Below are 10,257 nucleotides of genomic sequence, written 5' to 3' on the forward strand. Positions count from 1 at the left end.
CAAGAGGCGCAGTTGCAGGACGAGAGGTCCTCAATTTCAGGCAGAGCCTGAGCTGGTCTGAAAGTTTCCCCAGTGTGCGAAACCTGGTCACCGATGGTTTCTACCACCAGGCTTTGAAAGTGGCTGCTTCAAACACAGGCAGGTGTATCCTAGTTTTTTCTGCTTTTCCCTCTTCAAAAGTATTAACAGGTTGTTTTTCATGAGGTCAAGGGTCTAAGGCGATTGGGAAGATGCTGCAGAGGCACCTCGGAGACTGGACAGCCCGATGCCCTTGCACCGTTGCTTGGCTACAGTGGGAAGGAAATGCATTTGGTGATCCCCTGGGATGCCAGCGGCCACTCACCCTTGGTCTTCACAGTGCTGAGGGCCCAGCAGGGTCTGCATCCGTCTGCGTGCCCTGGTCCGTGGTCGTAACCCCAGACAGGATGCTGTGGGCATGCAGGTCCTTGTTGGCGTCCCCGTCACATTTCACGATGGAGTTGTGGGTTGTCTTGTTGGTCCTGGTGGACTCCCTACCTGGCAAAGCCGACACCTGTTGGCCTGCTATCTTCCTCAGGTCCTGACCAGTAGGGGCGCTGTCTCCTGAGAGAGGCCTCCCTTTTGTCCCATGTAGGGAGCTGCCTAGAAATATGGGGACTGGAGCTGAGAAGGTCATTGTCAAGGCATGTCTGCCCTGCGGGGGCAGGCTCACCCCCAGTGGAGGGCTAGAGGACGGCCTTAGGACAGGGCCAGGGCCAACAGTGATGACTTGCCCTCCAGAAGACGGGGAGCAGCTGTAGTCATCTTGTGCTCAGATTCAGGGTCACAGACCCCAGGTTTCCCTCAGTGTTCCCTGAGTGATCTCCTGCCAGAGCCCGGGCTCCAAAATCCGTGGCCCAATTTAGCCCCCTCCAACCCGGACCCTCTGCCCATGGTGGGGGCGCAGCACCCGCGGGGGCCCTCTTGTGGGGCATGCACACTTCTGCATCGCCCGGGTCCTGCCTGTGCCATGGTGGACAAAGTGAACCCTGAACAACAGCACTTGGGGCTGTGGAGCGCCCTGCCCTGAGAAGCCGAATGTCTGCTGCAGGCTGGCAGGGGAAGGGCCGCCCTGTGCGCAGGGTCGGACACCCCAAGTTTGGAGAGAAGAGATCCTACAAAGGGACCAGGTGAGAGGACTTGGAGCCGCTAGCAGAGGTTGGGGCTGCAGCCATGAGCCAAGGCCTGACAGCTGACCTGGGGGTGGCTGCAGCCGCCATGGGTGCAGCCCGCCCTCCTCCACACCAGGGTTCTGTGCCGCAGGGTGGTCCTGGCCTGACGCAGGAGGGTGCTGTTGTGAGGGGTGGGGCGGGAAGGAGGGCTCAACCACCCCACCCCCAACCAGTGGTGATGAAACAGTAGCTGTGCTCAGCAAGGATCTTCACGAGGGTATCAGTAGGGTCCCAGCCCTCCTGGCCCAGGTGCTGGGTTTCAAGGGGCAGTACATAGCCCTCAGGTGGGCACGTCGTGGGTGCTGCCATCCCTGGGGCCCAGCGTGAGCCTGGGGGTGGGTTGCAAAGTGGCTTCAGACAGCTGGGGAGGGGGCTCCAGGAAGTGGCTTGTACTCCCAGGGCAGCCCGTGTTCTGAATGTTGGCTCCAGGGAGCAGGAGGGGTGGGGAATAAGACGAAGGGGAGCGGGTGTCAGGGATGGGGGCTCTTGTGCAGGGCCTTGGGGTCTCTGGGGGCCTGGCTGTGAGATGGGGTGTGGAGAACAATGAAAAGACTCGGGGACTTGCCCAGGGCTAGAGGTCAGAGGTCAGCTGTCTGGAGATGGAGAGAAGGCCCAGACTTTGGAGTTTAAGTCCAGGCAGAGAGGTCTGGATGCAGGGTTGCCGCATGGCAGGGGTGAGCCTGGGGGTCCACATGGGTGTGGCCAGAGGCATAGCCTCAGCAAGGGCTCGAATGCCCGCTACGTGACAGAAGATTCAGTGTCTTGTATGTGACCTGGGAAGTCCTCAGCTTGCTCTTGACCTTTGAGTTGAGTGGGGCCTCCAGTATTCTTGCCTGGAAAATCTCGTGGACAGGGGAGCCAGGTGGGCTATAGTCTCTGGGATCGCAAAGAGTTGGACACAGCTGAGGATGCACAGCAGCACAGCCCATGTGTATATACTTAGAGGGTAATATACACATTGTGTGTGTGTGCACACATACATACACACATTGGTGAGCGGTGCCCGGTGCTCCACCCAGGCCACACGCGGCTTGTCGTGGAGGCTGTGGCACACACAGATCTCCCTCTTGTCTGAGGTGGGGTGCCACGCTCCGTGGGGTACTTGAACGAAAGGATGCTGTGCTTGCTCCGGACTTCCTGCCCATATACAAGTCCTTCTGGCCAAGTCCATCATGATGTCCTAGGGAGCTGGGGAAGGAGGCCTTGGGTGTGTTTGGGGGGGGCCTCTAGCCCAGTGGCCCTATCCCCTGGGGGTTTCAGTTTACCCATCTGTACCACAGGGCAGGGGCGGTGACAGGCAGACTTGGTGATCTGACTGCCGTGTGGGGGACCTTCACCAAGCCAGAGCCATTGCCACACACCAGCTGGCTCATCACTCATTCTTGGCCGCTGACTTGGGCGGCCACCCCAGCCCACAGCCTCCTTTTGTCTTGGCAGCTGTACCTGTGCAGCCAGCTGCAAGGGGCCTGGGCCAGGACAGCCGTGTCTCCCCGGGCAGGGCAGTGCCCCTGCCCCACCCCCATGCTGCTCCGCCCCTGACAGCTGCGTCCTGGCCTGGCCCTGGATGTCTGGCGCCTGGTGACAGCTGTGCCCCAGGAAGAGCAGATGCCCCTTTGGGACCCTGCTTCATCCCTGTCCCACCCCTGCCCGGGGGCTCCTTGCTCCTTGTTGAGGACGACCCAGACCACAGCTGGGTCCTCCTACCCCTTCCCCACCACTTTTAATTTGAACTTTTTTTAAAAAAATTGAAGTATAGTTGCTTTACAATGTTGTGCCAACTTCTGCTGTTCAGCAGAGTGACTCAGTTATACACATACGTTCATCCGTTTTCATACTCTTCCCTGTGGTTTATCACAGGATCCTGAGTATAGTTCCATGTGCTGTTTATCAGGACCTTGCTGCTTATCCATTCCAAATGCAGTGATTTGCATCTACCAACCCCGGACTCCAAGTCCGTCCTCCCGCGCGGCAGCCACCAGTGTGTTCTCCGTGTCTGTGAGTCTGATTCTGTTTTGTGGATAGGTTCACTCGTGTCATATTTTAGATTCCACGTAGAAGTGATATCATGCGGTATCTGCCTTTATCGTTCTAACTTACTTCACTAGTATGATGGTCTAGAGTTGCATCCATGTTGCTGAAAATGGTATTACTTCATTTGTTTTTATGGCTGAGTCCTTTCTACCCTTTTTTTCGTGAAAACCCCCATTTTTAATTTGTCTGTGTGACCCCTGGCAGTCATAGAACTACTGTTGTGACTGGCAGTCACTGAGATACCACTTGGATAGTAATAGCGAGGGGAGGAGTTTGACAACTGCCTGTGAAAACAGCACTTCCATCACCCTTTGTAACAACAGGCGTCCTATACATTGAAGTGATGTAGTGGAGGGAGCATGGACTTTGGGGTTCAGACCTGGATTTGAGTCTTGGAGGATTCATTCAGCAGGCATGAAGTGAGTACCTGCTGTTCGCTGAGTGCTGGGTGTCCCTCGGCAGACAAAGCGGGTGTGACCGCTCCTCTGACGCCGGGTGCGTACAGTCTGGTGGGAGTGGAGATACAGGGCATCTAGAAGACCTCTGAGAATCCTGCCCATGGGCTCTGTGAGCCTACAAGTTATCTCACCTCTCTGTGCCTGCTTCCTCAGCAAAGAAGTAGGCACGCATTCCTTGCTGAATTATTGTAAAGATTAAATCCCCTCCCTCTCCTCGGACCCTCCTCCTTTGGACAGTGGGCCCTTCCTGAGCTCTACAAAGGCCTCCTTCTGCTACCCCCACCCTAGGGAGACAGTCCCCACAGGCCTGTAAGGCGGCCACCGCTGACCTCAGCTAGAGCCTTTGGGTGGGGTCCCTTCACCCTCTACCCCCGGTGCTCAGAGCCCAGCCCTCACGTGATGTGCCAGGAGGGCAGTTCAGGTCAGTGGGGTGGCTGGAGCTGTGCATATTTGGGGGGCAGGCGGCTGAGGGATTTATGCCTGCTGCCCCACAGGGCTGAGGCCTGACCTCCTCCCCAGGACTCGCAGCTCTACTAGAGAGAGCAGTTGTTGGGCCAGAGCCTTTAATGGACAGGGGCCAGGCCTGGGGTGAGGTCACCCAGTGTGTCTCTAACCCGAGTATGGCCAGTAGGGTCTGGAGTCAGCCCTGGGATGGGGCATCTGGGATCTTCCCAGCCCATACATGACCATCAGGACTGGGGGCCCAGATGGGGACACGTCTCAGGAGAAGCGACCAGCTCTTCCACCCACTCCCAAGGCTTGGGATCTATTCTTACTGCTCCAATCAGAGGAGTGGGTGGGGTGGAGGGACAGCTTGGGCCCTTGGATCAGAGTCAGGACTCAGGCTGGGATCTCTGGGTCTGGTCGCAATGCAAGAGAGATTCCTAGCAATCTGAGCAGAGTGGGCAGTCCTGGGGAATGAGTTCCCCATCTGTGCAAGCAGCACGGTAGTTACCAGGGTGTCAGAGAAGATCCCTGCCTCCCAGAGAGTCTGTCACTCACAGGCAAACTTCCCTCACTGGGCCAGGGAGCCCCCTCTTCATGCTTGCTTATTCTAATGGCAAAAGAAGCACCCCTGGGACTTCCAAGAGCTTCTACTTCCGGAGCTGCTGGTTCGATCCCTGACCTGGGAACTAAGATACCCACACGCTGCATGGCACGGCCGAAAAAAGAAAGTGCCCCAACGTGTGATCCTGGGAAAAGATTGCACCAGAAAAGGACCATTTCCCACCACTGTCTAGAGTGTTGAACCACTGTTTAACCCTTGCGTGAACTAGTGTGAACCACTATTCACAATTGTGTGTCCAAACAGACTTTTACCTGTGCATATTCCGAACCCTAGGGATTTTTTTTCTTTGTTTTAGAAAAGCAAGCCCCTATCACACTTTATGTTTTCTTTGCTTCTTATTTGTTTTAAAGCTTTTACAAACTGAAGTGTAACAGGTATTGTAACCTAATATCAATGTCAGCTTGTGCCAGACGGTGCTTAGTCGCTCGGTTGTGTCTGAGTCTGCAGCCCCCATGAACTGTAACCCACCAAGCGTCTCTGTCCTTGGGGATACTTCAGGCACGAATACTGGAGTGGGTTGCTGAAGTGTGACAGCTGAGCTATTTCAGATCCTAAAAGATGATGCTGTGAAAGTGTTGCACCACAATATACCAGCAAATTTGGAAAACTCAGCAGTGACTACAGGACTGGGAAAGGTCGGTTTTCATTCCAATCCCAAAGAAGAGCAATGCCAAAGAATGTTCAAACTACCACACAATTACACTCATTTCAAATGCTAGCAAAGTAATGCTCAAAATTCTCCAAGCCAGGCTTCAATAGTACACGAACCATGAACTTCCAGATGTTCAAGCTGGATTTAGAAAAGGCAAAGGAACCAGAGATCAAATTGCCAACATCTGCCGGATCATAGAAAAAGCAAGAGAATTGCAGAATAACATCTGCTTCATTGACTACACTAAAGCCTTTGACTGTGTAGATTACAACAAATGTGGAAAATTCTTTAAGAGATGAGAATTCAAGACCACCTTCCCTGTCTCCTGAGAAATCTGTATGCAGGTCAAGAAGTAACAGGACTGGACATGGAACAACAGACTGGTTCCAAATTGGGAAAGGAGTACATCAGGGCTGTATATTGTCACCCTGCTTATTTAATTTACATGCAGAGTACATCATGTGAAATGCCGGGCTGGATGAAGCACACTCTGGAATCAAGATTGCTGAGAGAAATATCAATAACCTCAGATATGCAGCTGACACCACCCTTATGGCAGAAAGTGAAGAGAAACTAAAGAGCCTCCTGATGAAAGTGAAAGAGGAGAGTGAAAAAGCTGGCTTAAAACTCAACATTCAGAAAACTAAGATCATGGCATCTGGTCCCATCACTTCATAGCAAATAGATGGGGAAACAATGGAAATAATGACAGACTTTATTTTCTTGGGCTCTAAAATCACTGCGGATGGTGACTCAGCTGCCTTACTTACCTCTCCCAGACTTTCCCTCTCTCTGAAAGAGGTTCTGAAAGAAGTCACATTACAGGGTCCATGAGGAAAGCCCTGGAACAGAACACAGAGGTGCCTGCTTGACAAACGTTCACTCTTTCCCTCTAGCTGCCAGTGGGGGAGAGGAACCTGAGATTCCTCAAGGGAGTAACCCAGGGGACCACAGGAAAGTCCATCCCTTCCCAAAGCCTCTCCAGGCCTATTGCCTGGCCGTGCTCTAATCTGGATGTTATTACTTTGTTCACTGGACAAAGGGCTGACAAAGCCCCGTAGGGCCGCAGGGAGGTACCTGTCCCTTCATCCTCCCAGGGGCAGGCAGCTGGGGCCTGGGCCTCCCAGCTCTGTGTTCTTAGGCTGTGTCCCTTGGGCTGTGGTGGGGGAGGTGCTTAGAAGCACGTGTCCTGGGCTGTTTGCCAGGGCCCAGGCCAGGACAAGGGCATGGGGCCTGGTGGCTGGGGGAAGGCTGGACTGAGACTGCTGGGCATTAACAATAACCACAAGTAGGGTGGGGGAGAGGGGGACGGGCGGAGAACGGCCCTGGAGAGCTCAGGGCTGGGGAGCCCACATCTCCAGGAAAGGCTCAGGCACAGCCTACCCTCTGGGGCACTCTGGGTCCATCCCACCTTTCTGTGAGCACCCCTCCCTGCTCACATGGGGCTGAGGCTTCTCCTCCAAAGCCCGTGTTTTCCTGGCCTCTTGCCACCTCACTTCATCCCCATCCTCTGCTGCTATCTTTGATGCCATTGACCCCAATATCAAAACTGGAACTTCTGGAAATTCTTTTTTACAGCACCTTTCGTGGGTTTAAAAGCATGGGTTTTGGAATGGAGAGACCCCCCTGGAATCCTGGCTGGGCAGCCTTGGAGCTCTATGAACTTGAGCAGGTCATCCAGTTCTTCAGGCTTATTTTCTCACTTGTAAAACATTTGAAATAATAATAGCACCTCCCTCGCGACATTGTTATGAAGGTGGAATGAGATTATACAGATGAGGCCCAACTCAGTGACTGGCCCCTTACCCCCTTTCCTGTTTCCCTCTGTTCAGTCTACTGCAATTCATAAGTATCCTCTAAGTGTGTGCCAGGCCCTTTGAAGACAGTACTGAACTAGACAGGCTCTGCTCTCAGATGGCTCCCAGCCTAGAGACGAAGACCACTCCTGTGGGGAGTACTGTCACAGGGGCTGCTGGGCACAGAAGTGGCGTCAGCCTGGGGTGGCCAGGGAAGGCTTCCTGTGGCAGTGTCACCTGTCACTTCCTATCACATCATGGCACCCTCAATAACTTCTCATCAAGTGTTTGTCTTTTGTCTGCCTCTGGAATGTCAGCTCTGTGATAAGGGAGTCCTTGTTCACTGTGTGTCTAGAACAGTTCCTCAAACACCATAGGGGCTGGCAAACACTTGTTGAATAAAGTAAGCTGTATCCATAAGTGGAGGCCTGGAAGTGAAACCGTGTGAACTGGGACTCCCAACAGATTGGGACTTGAACCCACATGCTGGGACTCCAACTCAGCCAAATTGCAGACTGGGACTTGAGTCCATGGTCTTGTAACTAAGATCACACACCAGGTTTCGGGGCTTAATGAAGCTCAGGTTCTTGATGCCTCATCACAGAAAGAATTAAGTGAGAGACAAAGTGATAGGTAAGAAGTGGATTTATTTAGAGAGAAAAACACTCCATAAACAAAGTGTGGGCCATCGCAGAAGGAGAGAGTGACCCCAGGGTATGCGGTTGTCGTATTATAGGAGTGGGTAATTTCGTAGGCTAATAAATGGGAGAAGTATTCCAGCTGTTTTGGGAATGTATGTATGTGTAGGTATGTGTGTGCTCAGTCATGTCTGACTCTTTACAACCCCATGGACTATACCCTACCAGGCTCCTCTTGTCCATGGAATTTTCCTGGCAAGAATACTGGAATGGATTGCCATTTTCTCCTCCAAGGGATCTTCCTGACCTAGAGATCAAACCTGTGTCTCTTGGGGAAGGGGTGGGGATTTCCAGAAACTGGACTAACACCTGCTTTTGACCTTTATAGTCAGCCTTGAAACAGTCACAGCATCTGTGGTTGTGCCGTTTAGCTTGCTGATGTGTTACAGTGAGCGTATACCCAAAGTCTAGTGGAAGTCGACTTGTCCACAAGATCGAACCCATTTGGTTCTAATGGTTGTGTCATGTCCTCTGGCTATGTCATTCTTTTAAAGGTCGTGCTCTGCCACCTTCCCTCCTGTTTCAGAAGTAGAAGTTGAAGTGGTGAAAAAGGAAGGCTAGGTAGGTTAAGTGTTGAAAAAGTGTTCTGTAGAACCTAAGATACAAAGAAGCAAAACGCTTTGGGATGGGAGGACCAGAGAGCAAGGAGAAGGGTGGGGAATACTTCCAGATGAGGGTGGAAAGTGACATCCAGAAATTTGAGACTTTGTTTAGTATACAATGAGGAGCCACAAAGATTTTAAAGTAGGTGTATGTCTTGGTTAGGAGGGCTTCCCAGGTGGCTCGGTGGTAAAGAATCTGTCTGGCAATGTAGGAGACACAGAGATGTGTGTTTGATCCCTGGATTGGGAAGATCCCCTGGAGAAGGAAATGGCAACCCACTCTAGTAACCTTGCTTGGAGAATCTCATCAACAGAAGAGCCTTGCAGGCTACAATCCATAGGGTCACAGAGTCCAAAAAACTAAGCAACTGAGCGTGCACACGTATGACTTGGTTAAGGACTTCCCTGGTGGTGGCTCAGTGGTAAAGAATCAGCCTGAAATGCAATGCAATGCAGGAGATGCAGGTTTGATCCCTGGGTTGGGAAGATCCCCTGGAGAAGAAAATGGCAACTTACTCCAGTATTCTTGCCTGGAAAATTCCATGGACAGAGGAGTCTAGCAGATAACAGTCAATGGGGTCGCAAAAGAGTCCTATACAACTTAGTGACTAAGTAACAAATGGCTTGGTTAGATTTATATTTAAAGAGAAGGGAGGAAGGTTGGCTGCTACTGCATGGAGATTGGAATTGGAGAGGATAACTGTTAAGAGTTCAGTTAGGAGGTTAGTAGCTCTCTGGAGACAGTTCAGTTCAGTTCAGTCGCTCAGTCGTGTCCGACTCTTTGAGGCCCCTTGAATTGCAGCACGCCAGGCCTCCCTGTCCATCACCAACTCCCGGAGTTCACCCAAACTCATGTCCATCGAGTGGGTGACGCCATCCATCCATCTCATCCTCTGTCGTCCCCTTCTCCTCCTGCCCCCAATCCCTCCCAGCATCAGTCTTTTCCAATGAGTCAACTCTTCGCATGAGGTGGCCAAAGACAGTAGTGAAGCAGATACAGGCTCTGCTCCGGTTAGTGCCAGGCGGTCAGGCCAGAAATTAAACAAGAGACCTAAGTATGAATGGAGGGAGGAGTCAAGAATGCCGGCTAGGTTTCTGGCTTATGTGATTGGCTAGGTACAGATGTTACTCACGAAGATAGGCTGCTTTGGAGGCGGGGCATATCCGAAAGCAACGCTCCTCTGTGCCCCGCCCACCGGCGGTAGGATGGCGTCGATTGGCTGTTTCGAGGAAGGCGCCAAAAACTGACAAGGCCGGTGGGCGGTGTTTCCTTACGTCACTTCCCAGGGACTTCCGGGTCGCTGTTTTCCCAGGCCCCTACCACTCCGGAACTTCCGGCCAGGGCCGCCATTTTGACTTCGCGACCTTGGACTCTGGCTGCGCGTTATCTCCAGTCTACTCCGTGCCGTAATGTCTGTGCTGACTCCACTGCTGTTGAGAGGCCTGACAGGCCCTGCCCGGCGGCTCCCAGTGCCGCGTGCCCAGATACATTCCAAGCCGCCGCGGGAGCAGCTCAGGACCATGGTGAGGAGGGGGGCGGGAAGGGCATGGGAGATGCTGCAGGCGGGACTGAGGGTCCCGCGGCAGGTTGGGGGCCTGCCTAGTCTGGTGCGCTGCACCTCGAGGGTCACAGCGTAAAGGGGAGCAGCTGGGCTGGTTTGGGCGTCTGGAGAGCGACAGTCTGCCCCAGGGTCTCAGGTCAGACCACGTCAGTGCTGCCCTGTCGCTTCCTTGCTATGCAGGCTTCCTTAGCGCCCCCCC

General features: G+C 53.2%; 1 protein-coding gene across 1 annotated transcript in view; it reads left to right on the forward strand.

Moving 5' to 3' along the window:
- Positions 1–9,810: 9,810 nt before the first annotated feature.
- LOC104987180 (cytochrome c oxidase subunit 8A, mitochondrial) overlaps positions 9,811–10,257 on the forward strand; it is a 2,060-nt gene continuing 1,613 nt past the window's right edge. Inside the window, exon 1 of the mRNA XM_010837973.1 lies at positions 9,811–10,020. Coding sequence (XP_010836275.1) covers positions 9,907–10,020 — 114 coding nt within the window. The 5' untranslated portion in view covers positions 9,811–9,906. The remainder of the gene's footprint in view (positions 10,021–10,257) is intronic.

Source organism: Bison bison, unplaced genomic scaffold, assembly GCF_000754665.1.
Source record: "Bison bison bison isolate TAMUID 2011002044 unplaced genomic scaffold, Bison_UMD1.0 scf7180017864089, whole genome shotgun sequence".
Taxonomy (NCBI): Eukaryota; Metazoa; Chordata; class Mammalia; order Artiodactyla; family Bovidae; genus Bison; species Bison bison.